At 48.3% G+C, this 22,500-nt stretch overlaps 1 protein-coding gene across 1 annotated transcript in view; it reads left to right on the forward strand.

Annotated features, from left to right (window-relative positions):
- LOC125043176 (transcriptional coactivator YAP1-like) overlaps positions 1 to 22,500 on the forward strand; it is a 179,574-nt gene that overhangs the window by 125,840 nt on the left and 31,234 nt on the right. The window contains exon 2 of the mRNA XM_047639169.1: positions 16,216 to 16,544. Within this exon, the coding sequence (XP_047495125.1) occupies positions 16,216 to 16,544 (329 nt within the window). The remainder of the gene's footprint in view (positions 1 to 16,215; positions 16,545 to 22,500) is intronic.

Genomic DNA, 22,500 nt, shown 5'->3' on the forward strand with positions numbered 1-22,500 from the left:
CCTACTCCTCGCTCGTCCTCCTCCTCCTCGCTCGTCCTCCTCCTCCTCTCTCGTCCTCCTCCTCCTCCCTCGTTCTTCTTCTCATCTCCCCTTCCTCGTCCTTCTTCTCCTCTCCCCTTCCTCGTCCTTCTCCCTCCTCCCTCCCACTCACTATCTCCTTCCATTGTCTTAGAATGCACCTTCACTTTCTCTCTCACTTCCTCGTTTCCTCTGGGTTTCTCTTATCGTTATTGTGCCGATTCTTCAGTCCTGGGGAAGGGAAAAGATTCATGCAGACAGTCAGACAGACAGACTAGCAGACTGATATGGACAGAACAGACATACACGTGTAGACAGAAAAACAAAGGAAAATGTGGAAGCATAGACGGACAGATAACGAAGGAAATTAAGGTACTGGTAAGTGATCGGAAGGAGAGAAGGAGGGGGGGGGGAGGTAGAATACACTGAGTGACTGCCATTGTTATGGTGAATGGCCGTAAAAAAGATCCAACACTGATAATACTGTTATTGTGACTGTTGTGGTGCTTCGTGTTATTGCACGCTGTTTTTCTTCAACTTTATCGTTTCGATTGTTAACACCTACATCGTTTGAATGTCAACGTATACACGGGCAAGCAAACGCGTTTAGGTACGCGCGCAGTCACGCGCAAGCACACAAGCACGTGTACACACACACACACACACACACACACACACACACACACACACACACACACACACACACACACACACACACACACACACACTGAAATTAAATAAAATAATTTGTAGTGAGAGGGAGGGGAAGGGAGGAAGAGGGAAATAGAGGAAGGGAGAGGGAGTGAGAAGGTAAAGCGTAGGAATAGGGAAGAGGGGAAAGGAGAAGGAGGGGGAGAACGGGAGAAAAGGGAAACAGAGGAAGAGGAAAGAGGAGGAAGAGGGGGACGGGAGAAGGGGAAGAGGATGACTTGCTATCTACCCAAAGAGTTCAAATTGGATTGAAATATGAACATGCGGAGACTGGTCGGACGGTTTATTACAGGTAGTTTCGGTAGTTGTTCCCGCGCCCGCCACCTACACCGGACGTCCGGGCGTGCGTGGGCGGGGGCGTGGGCGGGGGCGTGGTCGGGGGCAGGGGATGAGGGGGATGGTGGGGGTGGGGAAGGGTGGATAGAACAGCTATTACCTCAGGGAGAGGGAGAAGTGACTCCCCTGGCGGGCGCGCGGGCCGGGCTCGGGGCACCCACGTGTTGCTCTGGCACGGGGGGGGGGGGGGGGTGTTGTGCGTGTTTATTTGTTTGTTTGTTTCTCTTTGCTAGGAGGTGTGGAGTAGAGAATGAGCGGAGGTTTGGATATTTCTGGGTGAAGAGAAAGAGGCGAGAAGAGAGGAGAGGAGAGAGAAATTTGACATTGGCAAATACGGAGAGAGAGAGAGAGAAAAAAAATAGTAATGGCGTTAATAAGCAGCACATAAAAATGAATTTATGAATTGGTAGATGGAGTATCCGAAAAGGAGATCGAGACGTTGCGACAAGACAGGAGGGCGTATCATGGGCGTCGTGCCATGGGCGGGACCAAGACCCAAGAGGGCACGGGCGTCGTCGTCGTTTTAGGGAGGCTCCTCCTCCTCCTCCTCCTCCTCCTCCTCCTCCTCCTCTTCCTCCTCCTCCTCCTCCTCCTCCTCCTCCTCCTCCTTCTGCACCTCCTTAATTTTCTTATTTTCTTATTTTCTCCTCCTCTTCATATTCCTTCTCCCTTTCATCCTCCTCAGATTTGATTTTCTTTCTCCTTTCTTTCCTCCTCTTCCCTCTTCATTCCCCTTCCCTCCCCCTCCCCTTACCCCCTCCCCTTACCCCCCTCTCCAGTTCCGAAAGTAAGACACGTATAGGTTTCTTGTTTTTGTTTATGCCGCCGATCCGTGTCACTCGGGGACGGAGCCAGAGGCGAGTGCCAAGAGGGGGAGCCGCGGTGGCACTCATATGGGCAGCAGGTGAGAGGGAAGACTGAGATCACCTGACCTCATTTCCGGTACCCTCCCAACGTGTTTTTCTTTATTTTTTTGTTTTGTTTTTTTCTTCTTTTTTTCTCTCTCTCGCTCGCTTTTACAGATTTATATCTCTCGCGATGATTTATATTTCTGCCTTGAGATTTGTCGCGTCATGTTGGGTGTGTTCGGTTTTTTTTCTTGTTTGTTTTATAATTTGGTTTGGGGAGGTTTGATTGTTTTTTGTAAGTTGTTAATGTTCGTTTTTGCTTGTACATTATTATTTTTTTTAGATTTTTCCTGGTTGCCTTTTTATCGCTGCGTTTGTTCGTTCGTCCTCATACGCACTTTTCCAAAAATTCTCAGTTTTATACTGTCTTTTGTCATACTACAGCTACTCTTCCCCTTTCTCCAGTTTCTGTCCCTCTTCTTCGTCCCCTTCTTCCCTTCCCCATCCCTTCGTCTCCCCTCCCTTGCCTCACATAATTTCCCCTCCCCGTCCCCTCATGATACGCTTAACTTGATTTACAGCAGTGTGTGTTTTAATTACTGCCGCCGCTTTGATCTTTAGTTCAATCAAGGCGACAAACGAGCCACTTGCGTGGTCTCTCGTATTTGCCTTATTGAATAGCCTTCTCTTTCTCTCTGCCTTCCTCTACCCACTCCTTTTTCCTCTTTCCCCTTTCTCCTATCCACCTAACATGGTTTCTTCTCCCTTCCTCCTTCCCCCTTCCCTCCCTTCCTTACTCTTTCTTCCGTCCCTCTCTTCCTTTCCTCCTTCCCTTCCTTCCTTCCTTCCTTCCTTCCTTCCTTCCTTCCTTCCTTCCTTCCTTCCTTCCTTCCTTCCTTCCTTCCGTAGGCCCCCCCTCCACTCCACTCCCCTCCCATCCCCTTCCCCTCTCCCTTGTCCCCTCTTTCACTCTTCACCCCTCCGTACATCGGCCATTCATTACCCCGTCGGCATTAATTAGGCATCGCGTAATTAAAGAGCTATTGAATGCGTGTGTGTTTTTATTGTCCAAAGCGATCAGCACGTTTCTCACTCTTCCCCTCTCCCAGTATCAGTTTTGATCGTCGCTTATGCTGATTTTAATCTTTGGGGAATGTCGGGTTCAGATTTGTATAATATTGATAATGTCGCCTGACAAGAGTAAAATTCCTGGGCAAATTGTCACGTGATTGATAGAAAGAGGGAGAAAAAAATTGTCACGTGACCACTTAACCGCCCCTCTCCCCTTCCCTCCCCTGCCCTCCCCTCCCTCCCCTCCCTCGCCTCCCTCCCTCCCTCCCTCCCTCCCTCCCTCCCTCCCTCCTTCCTTCCTTCCTTCCTTCCTTCCTTCCTTCCTTCCTTCCTCCCTCCCTCCCTCCCTCCCTCCCTCCCCCCCCCCCTCCTCCTCCTCCTCCTCCTCCTCCTCCTCCTCCTCCTCCTCCTCCTCCTCCTCTCCTCCTCCTCCTCCCCCCCCCTCGCCATGATCTTGTGGGACACTGTTGCTTATGAGTATTAGCTTTAAAGAGGGGCGGGCAAGAGCGTCACGTTTTAACTTTTCTTTTGGTTCGTCGTTTTCTTTGTCATTTTTACACTTATAGAATTTCGGTTTTTTTAATGATGACGGAGGGTGCTGGGTGTCTTTTGATTGGGGGACTTGTAGTATGTGGGTGTAAAGGGTGCGTTAGTGAGAAAGAGAGGGCGGAGGGGGGTGTAAGATGCGGATAAGAAATGTCACTGAAACGTTCTGTCCTCTTATTCTATCGCTTGTCTATTTTTCCTCCTTCGTGGCACTTTCCTCTTCCCCATTTTTTTCCCCACATGTTTTCACAACTTTTGGCTCTCTTCTTGCCTGTTGCTGCTGCTGGTTTTATTATTTCCTTCTATTACTGTTCCTGCTACAAGTATTATGCCCTTCCTTTCTCGTTTTCCTTATTTCTTCTCCCTTCCTTCTTTTTTATCTTTTCCTCGATCCCGTTAATATTGATAATGTTAATGTGTTTTCTTTATAATATAATATCGTAATGTCTAATCACATTTCATCATTTTTTAATGTTACTCTTGTCGCTTCTACTTTCACACATATAACTCTTCTCACTACTCTCCAAGAGTTATTCATTACTCTTACTCCAACTCTTAGTCTCCCTCTTCTTCCACTTGTGTCCCTTCTTCCACTCTTTTAATCCCTTATCCACCCTTTTTGTTCCTCCTCCGTCCACGCGCAGGTGAAGAACCCTTTCCAACCCAGACCCCCCCCCCCTCTCCCTCGCCTACAACCCCCCCTCCTCCCTCGACAAACACACACCAATCACACTTTATTGACATAAATTAGGCCTAACTCCCCCCACGCACGACACCGTCAGCCATCAGCCGCCAGCCGCTAGTCGTCAGCCGTCAGCCCCGTCGGGATAATGGCGTTGGACGTCGGACAATTAGCGTTAAATACGTGTACATAATGATCTTTCTATAGACACCGGAGGAAGAGATTAATTTGGAGGACTTCCGGTAACCTATCTCCTCCCCCCTCCCCCCCTCTTCTCCGTTTAACCCCCTCCCCCTAAAAATGGTAGGTAAAGGGGTTTAATTAATGTCCAGATTTAAGGTTTTAATTATGTCATCCGATGCGTGTGGGGGGAACAGGGGAGAGCGTTGTGTGCGTGTCTCTGCTCTCTCTCTCTCTCTCTCTCTCTCTCTCTCTCTCTCTCTCTCTCTCTCTCTCTCTCTCTCTCTCTCTCTCTCTCTCTCTCTCTCTCTCTCTCTCTCTCTCTCTCTCTCTTTCTCTCTCTCTTTCTCTCTCTCTTTCTCTCTCTCTCTTTCTCTCTCTCTTTCTCTCTCTTTCTCTCTCTTTCTTTCTCTCTCTCTCTCTCTCTCTCTCTCTCTCTCTCTCTCTCTCTCTCTCTCTCTCTCTCTCTCTCTCTCTCTCTCTCTCTCTCTCTCTCTCTCTCTCTCTTTGTATTAGTATGTCGGTCTGTTTATCTGTATGTATGTATGTATGTATGTATGTATGTATGTATGTATGTATGTATGTATGTATGTATGTATGTCTGTCCGTGCATTTTGTTAACGCCTGTGTGTATACGTGTATCTGCGTGTAAGTGTATGACGTGTTGATAAGCGTATATAAATGTACGGATAGGCGTGATCAGAAAGACCGATAGGCGACCAGATAGATGAGAGGTAGGCAGATCAGGTAGATAGGTAGATAAGGCAGGTAGATATGAAGTGACATCACGAAATAAGGGAAGATCGATAGAGAGGCCGGTGGATAGGTGGATAGGAGGGAGAATGAAGAGGGAAATAGAGTAATGGACAAGGCTATATGATATGCAGATGGATAACGTAGACGGAAGAAGAGACAAGTGAGAGAAGCACTGATAGATAGGTTGATTATTTTGATAGACCATTTGGTAAGCAGATTGATAACTTTGACAGACCGATAGACAGAAAGATTATTATGTTTGATAGACCAGCGGATGAGCAATCTTAAAAGTAGAAAGGAAAATACATTTAAAGAAGAGAAATACAGACAAATAGATAGATTGATATCTTTGACGGATCTCGTGAATCATTTAGGGGAATTGAGCTAGATTTGCCTCAGGTGTGGACAGGTGGGTAGGCGAAGGAATTAGGAATTAATTATACGAGGAATTAATTATAGGTTGATTAAGGGCGAGCTGCACGACAGCGAATGGTAGAAGGGGAGGAAGGGGAGGAAAGAGAATGAGGGGGGAACAATAAACGGGAGGAGGACATGAGAATATAGGAAGAGGAATGGAATGAAATAGTGATAGATAGGGAGAATAAGTGTAGAAAGAAGAGAAAGTATAACAGCATAGACAGAGGAGGAAGAGAAAGAGAATAACCTTGGCTATGAAATAAGACGGAGAAAACGATGATCAGGTCAATGAGCCTAATAGAGAATTGACATTTACTGTAATGGAATCGACAGCATCGCCGTTGACGTGGCACATGGGTCGATTTCATGTTTACACTGGTCTGGTGACACACACACGCACACTTGCACTCACACTCGTACTTATTCTTATTCATGTTCATGTTTATGTCCATATTCATGTTCATGTTTATGTCCATATTCATGTTCTTGTTCATATTCATATTCGTATTCGTATTCGTATTCGCATTCACGCACAAACTTTTTCTTTATTCATTCGCTTATTTCTGTATTTATATATCTATTTATATGTACTCATATACAAACACTAAGTCACGCACTCACTCACTCACTCTTTGTCTATGTTACTCACTCACTTTCTATCTTACCCACTCATTCACTCACTCACAAAGACACACCGTCGGTACACATCTCAGTAGCGGAGCGGTCATGCGTGATTTGTTCTGTTATTGCATGAGACGCGAGGTGACTCCGGAAGGTGACAAGTGGTCGCGGGCCATAAGGGTGGAAGTAGTTATTAGTCAGTGGGGGATTTTCGACCCAACGCACTTTATTTGCCTTTCCTGTGTGAGGGAAGGAACATTGTCCCTGCCAAGTCCAGACGCATTAATAGCATCTGGTGTGTTACCTTATGTGTCAATTATGATAAGGGGAGGAGGGGAGGGGGGAGGGAGGGAGAAAGGGTGGGGGGAAGGGGGAGAGGACGAAGGGTAGGAGAGGTAGCGGAAATAAGGTAAGAGAGGAAATAGAAATAGAAAAGTAGAGGCACAAAGTATAAACGAGAGTGAAGGAAAATGTGCGTGGACGCAAGAGAAAGAAGGAAAAAGAGAAAGGGAAAGAGAGAGGAGGGAGGAGGGAGGGAGGAGGGAGGGAGAGGGGGAAGAAATAGATAGGGAGTGTAGACGAGGAAGGAAAGATATGTTGAAAGAGAAGAAGATAGGGGACAAGGAGTGGTGTTGGTGTAATATTGTTACCACATGTTTTAATGGCGGTGAAGGGGGGGGGGGGGGGGAGGGAAGGGATATGGATGAGAGACGAATTTATGGTCCTTATATCTTTTATCCTTATGTGTCAGTGTCCCGTGTAGGAAGGGGAGAAGGGAGAGAGTGAGCACAACCTTATGCAGGAAGGGAGGGCGTTAAAGAAAGGTATAAGGGTGTTGCCTCACCCTTTTCATGGGAGATGATCGGCTGGTCGGGAGAAATGTGAAGAAAAAGAGAGTGAGTAGTGAAGGGAAAGGGGAGGAGGGAGAGGGAGAGGAGAGAGAGGGGGGAGGGAGAAGAAGGAAGGGGGCAGGGAAGGGGCCTGAGAGGGGGAGGAGGGCGCTTGGACGAGAGTATCGGGTACATAGTGGTGTGGGGGAGCTCAAAGTCCCGACATGAATGGACGCAAGAAAGACTCAATGTTAAGGAGATTGTGGCCGAGATAAAGAGTTAATTTCTGTGTTCGAGTGTGCTTGCGTGTTGATAGTTCAGAGATATGACAGAAGAAGAGGTAAGTTTCAAAGGCTACATTTCCCGAAATGACAGAAAAGACGAGGTAAAAGAAAAATGGTTAACAATAGTAGTAAAAGAGTCTAAAGTACTAAAGTAATATGCCAAACCATATTACTTTGAACAGTAGCATTCATGTGACATTTACTGACGATCTAAAAGAAGAAAGACGTAATACGTAATTAATTAAAGGATCTGAATTGAATTAGTGATGAAGGGGTAATTCATCTCCCCCGCTCTAGTTAACCGGCACAAATAGACGAAAGTGGCTCATGTGCCCTCACTAAAATGCACAATGATTACAATGTTTCATCTTACCTAAATGAGTGGGTAGAGCTAATGATTTATCCGAGGCGCATTTCCCCCGCGGTAATTAATGCCAAGTCATTTACGGGTGTGAATAACGTCTTAGGAGATGATAATTCACCGTGGTTGCCAAGTGTCTCCGTGTCGACTGTTTTACATAGTGACACAAACATTTTTCCACGCAAGGGTTGTTTAAGTGACGTGAAAACAAGGCGATGCCGAGTGCACTTGATTAAGGAAATGTTGGTGTTATGACAAGATAAAACCGAATTGATGGCTTGAGGAAGCACACTTATGCAACTCCTTGCTTGGGTAGGTGGGGGTGGGGGTGGAATTGAAAGGGGGAGGAGGGGGGAAAAGGAGGGGGGTTAAGAGAAGATATTATCGAGCCCTCAGATTTGGAGAGAGAAAAAAAAGGCAAGGTAGACATTAGCAGAAGGGAATGAGATGGTAGAGGGAGGGGTGGTAAACAGAGATGGGGGGGGGGGCGGAGAGGTGTCAAGTTAATGCGATGAAAAGGAGGAAAAATTGTCAGATATCCCCGCCCCCCCCCCCTCCCGGCCTCAGAAAGAGGTAGGTGAGGCGGTGATGTTACGACAGAACCGAACGTCAAGGAAGAGTGTCAGGGTCGGCGGGGGGGGGGGGGGGGCAGGGAATGGGGAGAGAGGGGTGGTAGGAAAGACGAGGGGAATGGGGACGGAGGGAGAAAACAGGGGAGTGGAGGTTGCAGAGGAAGGAGTAGAGAATAGAGGAGAGGAGAGAGGGGAGTAGAGGCAGTGGGGAAGAGAGGAGAGGAGAGAAGGGAAGAGATGAGGGAAGCTGGAAAGTGGGAAAGAAGAGGGGAAAATAGATGAGAAGAGAAGAAAGGGCAGGAGAAGAGAAGAGAAGGGAGGATGAAGGAGGAGAGAGGGTTGTATTAGACTGGTTGTGCGGCTGGGAGGGAGAGAGGGGAGGGAGGTGGATGATTGGGGTGTGGGGCGGGGTGAGTGAAGGGGAGGGAGGAGGGGAGGGGGAAGGACCTTGACGGGGACAAGGAGAAAGAGTGTGGTCGGGAACACCTGCTGGCGGTGAAGAGTAGGTAGAGGTGGCGCAGCGGCAATAGGGCAGAAATGTAATTATTTACAGGTTCCAGAGATAATGATCTTATTATTTCGTCTTTTGTAGGAAAATATAAGAGATCAGGAAATATTTTGAAAGAAGTTCGACATAAAAGAGGCGATATAAAAGTGTGGCTGAACTCTGTGTGGGGGGGGTTAGTGGGGGGTGTGGGGTGGGGGACTAGCGTCGCCTCAAACGGAACGGGAATCATAGGGTGATGCAACACCACACGCTCTTAAGGTGATGGTGAAAATGAATCTCCTTAACTCGACCACGCGGCCGCCAAGGACAACAACAACAGCAGCAGCAGCAACAACAGCAACAACAACGAGCACAACAATTGCAGCAGCAACATCGTCAGTAACGATCGGACAATAACGGGCGTTCATAGCGACATGAAACTATTAATATATCGATCCTGTTCACCAGACTATGAACGAGTTTTCACCGACCATGCAACCTGCGACCGACTGAGGGAGAGGGAGGGAGAAAGAGAAGGAGAAAGAGAAGGAGAAAGAGAGAACGAGAGCGAACGGTCCCGACGCAGCTCTTGTGACGAGTGGCGCTGGACATGCTGGAGTAACTCGTCGTGTTCCTCGTCCTCTTCTTCTTCCTCCTCCTCCTCGCTCCTCTCTCCCCGTTCGGTTTTCGTCACCGCTTCTGTCTTCGTCACCAGGATATCCGCTTGTAGTGTCCCCTTTGAATGTGGGTCTTGCTGTGCGTTTGTGTGATCAGGTTGTGCTCTACGGCGATTCGTTGTCATTGTTGTCTCTTGTCTGTCATTCCCGGTGTATCTGTTCGTGGACTTATCGTTATCTTCTCTTATCTGCGTCACCAGCACACCTCGCCATCATGGTTTGTTGCTGCTTCTTTATCTTCGTCTCCCCCCTTCTTCTTATCGCTGTCGCTCTCATATGTTTTTGCCTCATCGTCATATTCTCTCTATTCTACTTCATATTTATCTTGTCCCTCTTCTTGTCATTACCATCATCCTCTTTCTTCTTCTCTCCCATTTACTTCTTTTCCTCGTGCTGTATGAATGCAAGTGATGAGTTCTAAGTGATTAAGTGGCGTGCGTGTTTTGAGCCTGCCCGCCTCCTCTCGTGAGCTTGCGTTGGAGTGTAAGGTGGTGTAACAACGCCCGCGTTTGGGGGAACAGAGGTAGCGTGAGGGCGGCCGCGGAGGCTCTGTGTCGGAGAACTTGGATAGGCATTTCCGGTGGGCGAGTTTTCCGCGCTAGCCGGCAACACGACCCCCTCCCCTTCCCTCTCCTCCTTCTCCTCCCTCCCCTTCCCTCTCCTCCCTCTCCTTCCCCCTCCTCTCCCTCCTCGACAGCCGCCCACCCACCAACCCATGCTTTGCTTTCCACGGCGTTATCATACACGGATGTACCTGCTCACATGCGCCCGCGCTTACGCTTTTGTTTGTGCACACGCACACGCACGCACGCGCACACACACACACACACACACACACACACACACACACACACACACACACACACACACACACACACACACACACACACACACACACACATATACATACATACATCTTTTTTTTTTTTTTTTTTTTTTTTTTTTTTTTTGTGTGTGTATGTGTGTGTATGTATGTGTGTGTATGTATGTGTGTGTATGTGTGTGTATGTGTGTGTTAGTGTATGTTAGTGTATGTGTGTATGTGTGTATGTGTGTATGTGTGTATGTGTGTGTATGTGTGTGTGTGTGTGTGTGTGTGTGTGTGTGTGTGTGTGTGTGTGTGTGTGTGTGTGTGTGTGTGTATGTGTGTGTGTGTGTAACTACAGGAATACCATGTTTCTTTATTTATAAAATTTATTCATTGCAAGAAAATCTAAAAAAATATATATATTTCAACTGAAAGAAAGACAAGAAAACCGTCTTTATAAAGGGAAAACATCCACTGGCTTGGGATAAAGCACCCGACGCTCGCTGTAACCACGCACCCGATTTTGTTCAAGTTTCATTCAGTGAGGATTCCATTCAGCGACGAGACGACCTGTCAGCACGACAACTCCAGGTGTTAAAAGTTTTCAGTACAGCCCAAATCTGTAGCATTAGGTTTGATAAGGCATTGGCGGTTGATATGACGTTGGCGATAACGACTACGAAGGACGATGAGACTCGGTGACGTTAAGAATGGAGGGGGAAAAGGGAGAGGGAAGAGTGAGAGTGGAGGAGCTGATGGATTACGATTTTTATGAGTCCTTCTCCCCCATCTCCGTGGCGTGGACCCTCTGGCGCCATGACTGTCCGCAAAGTTTAAGTTATTCATCCATATATATATATTTTTTTTTGTGTGTGTGTGTGGAAAATCCATCTCTTTTTAAATTTAAATTTGACATCAGACTGACCACGTGAATTCGGTCTTCTGTTTATAAAACTTTCCCCTCGCTTATTCCCTCCCCACTTGTGAAGGTGTCAGATACTCCTTCCCGATGAGATATTTCCCCTTATCCTTTCCCACGTGGAAAGGGGAAAAAAGGGGAGGAGAATTTATTACTCGATGCGACGTCTTCGAGTTGACGAAGATGTCGCCTGAGCTGATTTTCATCGGCTTCGCGTTCACTTGCCGAGCGTGGGTGTGCCGCGACGCCCGTGTGAGGCGGGACTCGATAAAGGGCGGGATGTAAGGGTGTTACGGAGTGTAGGGTGACAGGGGAGAGCAGAGGGGGGAAGGGTGAAAGGGTGAAGGGTGGACCAAAATATCAAGTCTGTAAAGATAGTGGTAAATTATGGGGTGCCGAGCGGGGAGAGGGATATAGAATAGACGATGGTAAAAGCAGGGATGGTGTAAATAGGGAGGAGGAGGAGGAGGAGGAGAATAATAATAATAATAATAATAATAATAATAATAATAATAATAATAATAATAATAATAATAATAATAATAATAATGATAAAAAAATAATTATAATAAAAATAATAATAATAATAAAAAACAATAATAAAAATAATAAGATGATGATGACGATTAAAAAGAAATGTGATGATAATGGTAATGCGAGGATAAATAGAGATTATTACATGGTGGAGAGGGATGCAGTGAATAATAGTGAAAATGGGGAGAAAAGGAGGACAAGTGATAATAAAACGAACAGAAGAGGAGATAAAGGGAAAATGAGATCAAGGAGAATAAGATTGAGGAGCTGAAGGAGGATGGGGTGTGGTGGGGTTATTGTGAGGGTGGTGGGGGGGAGGGGGGAGGGGAGGGGAAGGAGAGAGTGAGGGGAAGGGAGTGAGAGGGAAAGGGAGAGAGTGAGGGGGGAAGGGAGAGGGTGAGGGGGAAGGGTAGAGTGAGCGAGACCACGGTTGTAAATGCAAGTTTGTGTCTGGGGTGCGAGGAGGGCGTATGGAGATGTGGCGTTTGTAGGAGAGTCCCTTTTTCGACGTTAAATGTTGCGTGTTGGGGTTAAGATGGGGTGGGGGGGGGGCAGGGGGTGGAGGGGGTGATTTAGGGAGGGTGGGTGGGTGGGAAATGAGGTTATAAGGCCAAGATGTTGATAATCGGTGGGCTTAAATGGAAATGTTTTTTTTTTTTATGTTTGACATTAGGTGCTCGTTCTACGGGGCAAACGCGTCGTAGGTGAGTTTAATTAGCGCGGTGCCAGAAATAGCCACAAGGAGGGGAAGGGAGGGGGGAGAGAGGGGGGATAGTCTGTAGACGGAGTCAAGTGGGTTTTTTTTAAGTCGCTGGGCGTGCGGGTCGTGTCTAGGTGCTTGGGTACTTGCGTAGGATATTTGTAAATTAAATATGATTGTTCTCTCTCCCCTTGACTTACGGACATGCGCGCGCACGCGCGCACACACGCACACGTACACGTACACGTACACGTACACGTACACATACACATACACATACACATACACATACACATACACATACACATACACATACACATACACATACACATACACATACACATACACATACATACATACACATACACACACACACACACACACACACACACACACACACACACACACACACACACACACACACACACACACACACACACACCCAGCAGCCGCAGCCGCCCTCCCCCTCCGAGACTCGCCGCTCGAGCCAGACACAGCGCGGCGACTTGATTAGGGCTGTGTCACGTGACGAAGCACGGCCGGAGAGCGACCTTAATCCCGCCTCGCTTCTTCTTCGCCTCATCTCGCGGCGGCGGCGCTTTTGCACCTCCAAGCGCTGTTGTATTTTGATGTGGGATGTGTTTGTTTGGTTGTTTGTTTGAATGATTGGTTGTTTGTTTGTATGTTTGATTGCGTGTACTATTGGTACTGCCACTACTTGGACTAGTATTAGTGATAACCAAAATTCGTAGGTATAGTGATGATAATGGTAGTGACGATAATTAAGGTCACAATAAAGATAATAATGATGGTCTTAAAAGAGTCGACAATTATTATCTTTCTTGCATAAATCAATCATCTAATGTTTATCCTTTTGGCCAGTAAATCCATCTTCGTCATTTTAGTGCCCTTTCCCTTAGCCTTTTATTATCTATTAAACTGTCGTGTCACTGTCCCCAAAACTTTTTTTTATTGGTATTAAAAGATCATGCAAACGTTCCTCATTTTAGGATTTGTAACTCGGGTTTCACGTGTGGCGCGAGTTCGTGATCGTGACACGCGACTGAATATTGGTGTGAGAGAGGGAGGGAGTGAATGTTAATGGGCTGCCCTGCTGGAAAATGGGATGGGAGGGTGGGGGAGTATGGGGAGTGTGAGGAGGGAGGAAGTGCGATGTCGCCGGGATCTCTTGCAAGACGTGCAATTGAAGGGGAGTGACGGCGAAGGCGTGATTCTGACCGCGGCGGCGTTGACAAGTCATCCGCCGGAGAGCCAGTCTGTGTTCGCAGCTCGGCACGCTTCTTCTGTTCTCATTTATTTTTAGACTTGTTCGTTTCTTGCTTTGTTTTCTTCGCTCGGTTTGATTCATTACCAGTTTATCTGCGTGGGTGGAGCAGGGACAACGATATCGATAAACAGGAGACAAAACACTCGAGAAGCGCTCTACGGCCAAGCTGCAGACTCCGGAGCCGCAGCCCACGAAAGCCGCGAATAGTGTCCCCGTTGTAGTCCCCCGGGGAAGCACACGTATTATGAAGGTGCGAGTCAGGTAGTGGACAGACGAGCCGCAGTGCTGGTCGGCCAGAGCTCTGCTGTTATGTTTCTGAGAAGTCGAAGGATCTTGTTTTGAGAGGCTGTGACAGCGGTGTTGTCTAGGCAGCAGTTGTGGCAAGTGAGGATGAGGTCACGCTGGGAGGGAGGGCGAGGGAGAGGGAGATGCTCGTCCCTTGACATCCTACGTGCCCGAGACGTCAATAAGGCCGTCCAATCCGTGCCCTTGTGTCTCCTTGAAGGCACATTCGATTGACCTTTGCCTCGTATTATCGCAAGAACGAGGGCGTCCTCAGATACGCTAGGTACAGGCCGCTCGATGACACACTTCAGCCCGAGGAAAATCCTTGAGGTGATCCTGCGTATCAGCCAAAGGTACGCTGCAGGGCCAAGCGAGGGCGGTACTGCCTCGTTAGCTGAGGGGCCTTTGATATCCCAGAGAAACCCAGACTGTCGTAAAGTGCGGTGGGTCGGCCGTGCCCTACTCAAGGGACCATTTTGGAGGCGCTACCGCTCGCTCGCTCGCTCCGACTCGTGTTCCACTCACTTCTCTTCCTCTCTTTCTTGATTCTCGTCTCAGCTCTACTCTCATCGTATCTATTATCTTTGCCTTTTTCTTTTCTTTATTTTTTTTCTTTCTCTTATTTTCATTTTTCTCTATTTTTGTGTTTCTCTTTTTCTCTCTCTCTTACCTCTCTCTCTCTCTCTCTCTCTCTCTCTCTCTCTCTCTCTCTCTCTCTCTCTCTCTCTCTCTCTCTCTCTCTCTCTCTCTCTCTCTCTCTCTCTCTCTTCTCTCTCTCTCTTCTCTCTCTCTCTCTCTCTCTCTCTCTCTCTCTCTCTCTCTCTCTCTCTCTCTCTCTCTCTCTCTCTCTCTCTCTCTCTCTCTCTCTCTCTCTCTATCTATCTATCTATCTATATATCTATCTATCTATCTATCTATCTGTCTCTCTCCCTCCCTTTCTTCCTCTATCTCTCTCCCATCCCCACTCCCTGCCTTCTTATCCTCCCTCTTTCCTCGTTCTTTCTCTTCCCTCTTCTCTCTTTCACAAATGTCTATATGTGGTATGTATCTGCATATCATAGAGAAGGTCAAGTGAGGTCATATAGGGTGAGATTGTGGGTGACAGTGCACACCGCGGACAAGCCTGGCTTAATGAGGGACTGCTCCCAGGCAGGTGAGGCGAGGCAAGGTGGGATCGGGGCACGAGCAGGGGTACGGGGCAGAGGTGGGTTGGGGTAGCTTTCAGAGAGACGGGAAGGGGGGTATGAGTGGGGCGACGGGCATGGATTGTTGCCATACTGCTTAGGATTTTGTTGGGGTCAGGTCAATTCAGGTCAAGTAGGTGCGGCGAGCCGGGGGTGGTGTTCCCCTTTTCTCTTTTGGCGGATTTAGGCCATTTTTTCCCACTTTCTGTTCCTTCTGTATGATGTTAACTGTGTTGTATTTAGGAGGGATGAATAATTTGATTGATCGCAGTTTATACTATTTCATCACATATGCTTGCCTGCTGGGTGTATGGATATGTGTGTGTATGTGTATCTGTGTGTGCACATATATGTACAGTACATATACATACATATAAAATGCAATACAGTGTGTAAGAAGCATGTGCAAGTAAAGGTACAAGAAGTCATGCACGAACACTCCTTGTTATGCAATATAAGATGACTTTCTTTATATTTTTCATATTACAATAATTTAAGTGCCTCCCCCTGACCCCCTCCCCCTCCTTCTCTCTGCTCACCTGCTTCAAGGTTCCGAGCGAAGGAAGGAGGAAGGGAGGGATCGAAAGGTCACCGCTTAGGTCAGGTCACGGCTTTTGTAGACAAGGTCATTAAATATACCACAAGGGAAATCTCGTGAGCTCACCTGCGGGTGGGGGGAGAAGGAGAAGGAGAAGAGGAGGATGGAGAGAGGGAGAAGGAGGGGGGAAGGAGGGAAAGGGGTGGAGGGAGAAGGAGGGGATGACCTGAGGTGCTTGTACTGTTATGAGTCGCGACCTGAAGCCGAGTCAGACGAGTGACGAGGTGAAAGTCCCAGCAGTTGATATACTTGACTGATTTTGTGCCCTTTGTTCAACAGCTGTTAGCAGTGTGCTTGAGGGCTTCTTGCATGTTAAAGTCGCATGGGGGAGGCTTGAATATATCTATTGTTAAAGCGTAGTATTTTAAAAAGTGGATTGTTGCATTGATGGGAATGTCGATGTGACGGTTGGGTTTACATTGTTGGCTGCCATCTTGTGATGATAAATATGAATCTTAATTGCGAAATCGCACGTCTGACCTGCGTGTCTCTCTCTCCACAGCCACATCACACAGTCCACGACATGGGAGGACCCGCGCAAAACCCTGATGAAGCAGAGGCAGCGGCAACAGCAGCAGGCCCAGCAGCACGCCCCTGTCTCCCAGCCCGCCCATGTGGCCGTGTCGCAGGCAGCCGGGGGCGCTCCACCCCAGCCACCTCAGCCCGCGGCCCCCGCCCCTCAGGGGGCCCCGCCACCGAACGTGGGGACGCTGGTCAACGGGAACCTTGGGCCGCTGCCCGAGAGCTGGGAACAGGCCGTCACCCCCGAGGGAGAGGTCTACTTCATCAACCACGACGACAAGTCCACGTCCTGGTTTGACCCTAGGCTCCGTGAGTACTCCTTCGGCTTACGTGGCGATTAAAGCGCACACACACGCACACGCACACGCACACGCACACGCTCACATACACCCATGACACATCACACATCACCCGCCACACATATTGTAGTACTTAAGCAAATTTCATATTTTCTAATTTGATATGTAATGACTTCGTTTACTGTCGATTATATTGGTATAAAGTTTTTGTTGTGGACGGGTCACCGGACAGCACAGAATATGTTGGTGTTAATTTCGAGGGCCATAGACAGTTGTTCCTCCAGCGACTCTGGCCACCCTGAGACTGGCTTGGCCTCCCGCCCGCTTGCACGCCCGCGCCCTCGCTTTTTTACATCCTTCTTGGGCCTCTTTCCCCCCTCACGCCATCCCCGAACGCACGCACGGGCGCACGCACAAGGTTATACATCTATTTATTTATTAGATTTATATTAGTCTTGCCGGTGCATCCTTCCTGCCTACCTGCGTGCGTACGTACCTGTCCTCCTATTTACCTACCTATCTACCCTCCTTGCCTACCTATCTACCCTCCTTGCCTACCTACTTACTTACCTACTTACCTAACCACTGCACCACCTACCCATTTTGACAAATACTGCCCAACTACCTATCCCCTACCTACCATCTATACATACTTTTCCACCCTCCCTCCCTCCCTCCTCACCTACCTGTTTACCTCCCCCCCCTCTTTTTCTCTCTCTCTCTCTCTCTCTCTCTCTCTTCTCTCTCTCTCTCTCTCTCTCTCTCTCTCTCTCTCTCTCTCTCTCTCTCTCTCTCTCTCTCTCTCTCTCTCTCTCTCTCTCTCTCTTTCTTTCTTTCTCCTACCTTCCTTCCTTACCTTTCTCTTTACTTACCTGTTTACTCTCCTCCCTCCTTACCTATTTGTTTACCTCTCTCCTTCCCTATTTATTTACCCATTTACCTCTCTTCTACTCTGACTCCCTCCTCTCCCTCACTCCCTTACTCCCTTACTCCCTCACTCCCTCCTTCTCTCCCTTCCTCCCTGCTGTTCCTGCGTGGCCTGGTCGGCAGGGAGAGTCGTCCGTGGACTTTATTTATTTATGGGAAGGTTGTAAGTGGACCGAGGGAGGAAGTGGGAGAGTAGGCGGTAGGCTGGCTGAGTTCTGGCTTTCTTCCCTGACGGTACTTACGGCTTGCCCCTCTCCCCCTCCCGTCCCTCTGACCTTTTCTGACCTTTTCTGACCGGTTGTCCTGGTCTCCTTCGCACGCTCACCTTCCTTGTCCGTAAGTTCACTGCTATAGTTTTTTTTTCTTGGTTTTCTAAAGTATGTTTCTGAATTTTATTTTTGTTTCCCTTTTCTTATGTCCTCCTCCTTGCTGGTTATCTCCTCTTCTTTTCCTCTCCCCCGCACTCTTTCTCACTCTGTTCTGTCCACCTTCATTTCTCTTATATTCATTAATCTCTCTCCCTTTCTCAGCTGCACCTTTTTCCTCATTCTGCTTATCCATATTCTACTACCATCTCTGCCCCCCCCTCCCCCCTCCATGGGCACGAGGGAAGGAGTCCCCACCCCCTCCCCCCTCCCCTATGGCCCGTGCCAGCCGCGACGTCGTGCTTCTGTTGAGCATCGTGACTCACACTTGGCAAGGCGCTGGCAGGCTCTGTCACCCGCCTGAGTTAGGACTTGTGACTCACGCCGGGCACTGCGCTGGCACCCGCCGTCACCCTTAGCTGACCCGAAGCCCGTGATTCATGGTAGCCTAGCGCACAGCCCTTGCTTCTGTCACTCTTTTGCCTTTGCCTCGGGGCCTCTGCTTTTCTGCATCTACAAGGCTCCCGAAGACTTTGATCGCCGAAGTGGCCCGGTGCGTGCGTTTGCCTTCTGTCGCCCTGAGGAGGGGCTGTGCGTAGGGACCGTGACTTTGGGTGATCAGGTGATGCTTGATTGTCATCCCTTATCGCTCAACGGGGATTATCAGTCTTCAGCGGTTTCTCAAGCACTCATTCACTCACTTTTCTTCTCTGTTCCTCATGTTTTTTGTTTTAATTCTGTGCTTGCCTCTTGCTGTTTTGGGCCCAAACTGAATTTTTGGTGGAGTCTGCTTCTTCTGCCTCTCTTTCGTTTTTCCTCTTTTCCCCCCTTCACTACTCCCCCTTCTCGCTCATCTTACAAATGTTCGAAATGACCTTGGCGCAGGTAGTAGGCTCCCCCCCCCCTCCCCCATCGCCCGTTCAGTCCCCGTCTCCCCTCTTGCTTCTCTACTCCCCTCGTCTCCCCCTTCTCTACTCCCCTCTTTCAGTCCTTTCATCCATCCTCTCTCTCGCTCACCCCCTCACCTTCGCGCCCACTTCTTTTCTCCCTCATTTATTCTCTGTTTTCCCCTTCCACCTTCCTTCCTTCATTGATACACAGTTTCACTCACTCACGTTATCATTCTTTCTCTCTCTCTCTCTCTCTCTCTCTCTCTCTCTCTCTCTCTCTCTCTCTCTCTCTCTCTCTCTCTCTCTCTCTCTCTCTCTCTCTCTCTCTCCCTCTCCCTCTCTCTTTCTTTCTCTCTTTCTCTCTTTCTTTCTTTCTCTCTTTCTCTCTTTCTCTCTTTCTCTCTTTCTCTCTTTCTCTCTTTCTCTCTTTCTCTCTTTCTCTCTTTCTCTCTTTCTCTCTTTCTCTCTCTCCCACATTCAAAATCTCAATCACAACCACACACAAACACACTCACACACACACAAACAAACACGCGCGCGCAACCTTTTGTGTAAGGAAGCTTCTTGGCCGCACGTCTTCAGGTGTGGTTCGCTGGATGCATGGGGGGGGGGGGGGAGGGGGAGGAGGTCCTTGGGTCGGTGCCCACTTGGTTTACTCATTTGTATTGTATTTGCGAATTGTTTATGCATAGGGTAGATACATATATATCTGTCTGTGGGTATGTGAATATAATGTATCTGTGGGTATGTGAGTATAATATATCTGTCTGTGGGTATGTGAGTATAATATATCTGTCTGTGGGTATGTGAGCATAATATATCTGTCTGTGGGTATATGAGTATAGATAAGCATGTATATATGTACATGCGTATACCTACATATGTAGGCAGTTCATTCTACAAGTGGGCGTATATATACATATATGCGGTTAAAACACAGACGATTATCAGAGGGAAGATGCAGAGTACACAGTTTGAAGAGACAGAAAACCTCACCTGAAATTTCGTGTGTTTTGTCTTTTAGTTTTGATTGTATGCATGGTGTTTTAAGTGTATGATGTTTTACTTGTCGCTTTTTACCTATTGTATTTATATATTCTGGTATTTGTGAGTGCAGGCTGTAACTTCAATACGAAAAAAATGGTTAAGAAAATATAGTTGAGTTTGAATAGAAAAATTATTATATATTTTGTTAAAGAAAATAAAAGTGACAATAGATCTGTTTTGTTTTGTTATTGTGCGGGGCAGTAGCGCCACCGTGCCAACCCCCTAGTCCTGCTCCTCCCTCCCCCTTCCCCCCTCCCCTCCCCTTCCCGTGTGTGTGTGTCCAGACTGGAGATTATTTTGAAGCTTCCCCCTCTCCCTCTCCCCCACCCCCATCCCCACCTTCCCTCACCCCCACTCCGGGAGAGTCTCAGACCCCCCCCCTTTCCTCCACACAAATCTTTTACTAATGTGTCTTTTTTCTGCCTGAAGTCTAGATCAAGTGTTTTTAGCCATTGGCTGATGTACGCGGGCTCTCACGTGGGTGCTTTCTCGCCACTTCGATTCGCTGATTTTGTGTTGCTCTTATGGCTTTCGCCTTCGTTATTATTATTGTTCGTTTCCCACCTCTCGTTGCTTCCTTCTTGTCCGTTTTGATTTACATATTTTTGTTAGTTGGTTGGTGAACGCAAAATCTACATCGTATTTAACCGGTTTGCAGAAAAGGTAATAGATTACCTCAATGTTGCGTATAAATCTGTTATTTCTTTAACGATAAATAGATTTGTCATATTTATGTCACAAATCTGACCGCGCGCAGCAATTTGCGAAAGTAATTTGTTCCTGTGTTTAGTATGTTATTATCGTTATTGACATTATATTCGTTGTTGTTTATGTTGTGGTTATTATTTGTTTTCCTATTTTCATTCGTATTATCACTAACTCGGTTAGTATTGCCTTAAATTATTTTGTCGGAGGATATGCCCGGAGACGAATCGCGCCGCCCTTGCCCCGAGCCACGGCGAAGGCGGTCCGGAGGCCCGCTGGGCGCCGGACGTCCCCTTTGGCATCGGTGCCCGCATCCGTGGCGCCAAGCCTCAGGTGTGCGCCAAAAGTGTGGGGGCCCCTCGGGTATCGGGTGGCATAAGGCTCAATTTACCTCCAAGACAAACAGGAGTGTCGACCGATCTTGAAACTGAAGCCGAGTTGTGTGCCAAGACTTATGAGGATGGAGGGCGGGTGGGGGAGGGGACGGGGAAGGGAAGGGGTAGTTGAAGGGGTACGGGCCAGGAGAGAGGGAGTTGGGGTGTGTTGTCGCCAAGGTTGCTTTTCCCGACCTCCCGGGCCGGGATCGACGACCTTAAAAGCTCATTTCCGAACTGGTCATGTGTAGGTTGAGCTGCGCGGGGTCGGGAGCGGCGAGTCCCGTAAGAGTGATTTTTCAGTGCGGAGCGAAGGGAGCGGACGCCCCTAACGGCTTTCCTGGGAGATTAGAGCGCCGGGCCAAGGGGTAGGGGTGTATTGGCCGAAGGTCTCGGCGCTCCGGCAGTGAATGAGAGCCGAAGGCGCTGAAAGGGCGCCGGGCGTGTTGGTAAAGACCTCGCTGGACTCTCCTGCTGGCGGCGGTATTAACGCTTTGTTACCAGGGGTGTTTTATTGGCCTTTCCTCCGGCAGCTTTTGTGCTTTGATTGACTGATATTTTTTAGCTTCTTTTCCTCCATTTTTTGTTTTGTGTTCATTTACTCCCGTTTGTCCATATACTGTACTATATATATCAACGTTTCACTTTAATTTCGCAAATTAAGAGGGTAGAATGACAGATGAAAAGGTACCTGGACGGCAGTGCCTCTGCCCAGGCGGCTCACGGGGTCTCAAAGGGGTTCGCAGGTGCGGTTCGTGCGTCTTGGGATCCCTGTGTTCCTCCCTTCTTCCTGTTGGCGGCTGTTCCGGCTGCGGCCTCCGCTACCTCCCCCTCCCCTCCTCCTCTTCCACTCCTACTCCTCCTTCTTCACCTCCACTACTCCTCCTCCAATCCTACTCCTCCCTTTTCACTTCTACTCCTCCTCCACTTCTACTCCTCCTCCACTTCCTCCTCCTCCTCCTCCTCCTCCTCCTCCTCCTCCTCCTCCTCCTCCTCCTCCTCCTCCCCCCCTCTTCCTCCCCTTCCCCCTGCCTCCTCCCTCTTCCTCCCCTTTCCCCTGCCTCCCCCTCCCCGCTCCTTCTCTCCCCCTCTCTTCTTCTTCCTACCCCTCTTACTCTGCCTCCCCCATCCTCCTCCTCCTCCTCCTACTCTCTCTCTCTCTCTCTCTCTCTCTCTCTCTCTCTCTCTCTCTCTCTCTCTCTCTCTCTCTCTCTCTCTCTCTCTCTCTCTCTCTCTCTCTCTCTCTCTGTAGCTATAATTAGCGACCTGTTGTTCCAATTACCTGGCGTCTCTCCTCTCCTTTTACGATTATCTCTTTTCGTCTCCCCTTCCCCCCCCCCCCCCCCATGTTCGCCATCGCCTTCGCTAAAAGTGTACAACGAGAGTTTCTATAATTCGCTTCCTTTCCTTTTCTCGCTCTGTCTTCCTTTCATTCTTCCTGTATTATTTCGTCTTCTATAACATTTAATTTCTCCTTATTTCTAGTCTCTTATTTTTGTTTCATTGTTTCACTTTTATTTTCCTTCTCTCTTGTTGTGTGTGTTTGTGTGTGTTTGTGTATGTGTATGTGTATGTGTATGTGTATGTGTATATGTGTGTGTGTGTGTGTGTGTGTGTGTGTGTGTGTGTGTGTGTGTGTGTGTGTGTGTGTGTGTGTG

Source organism: Penaeus chinensis, chromosome 33 (genome assembly GCF_019202785.1).
Source record: "Penaeus chinensis breed Huanghai No. 1 chromosome 33, ASM1920278v2, whole genome shotgun sequence".
NCBI lineage: Eukaryota > Metazoa > Arthropoda > Malacostraca > Decapoda > Penaeidae > Penaeus > Penaeus chinensis.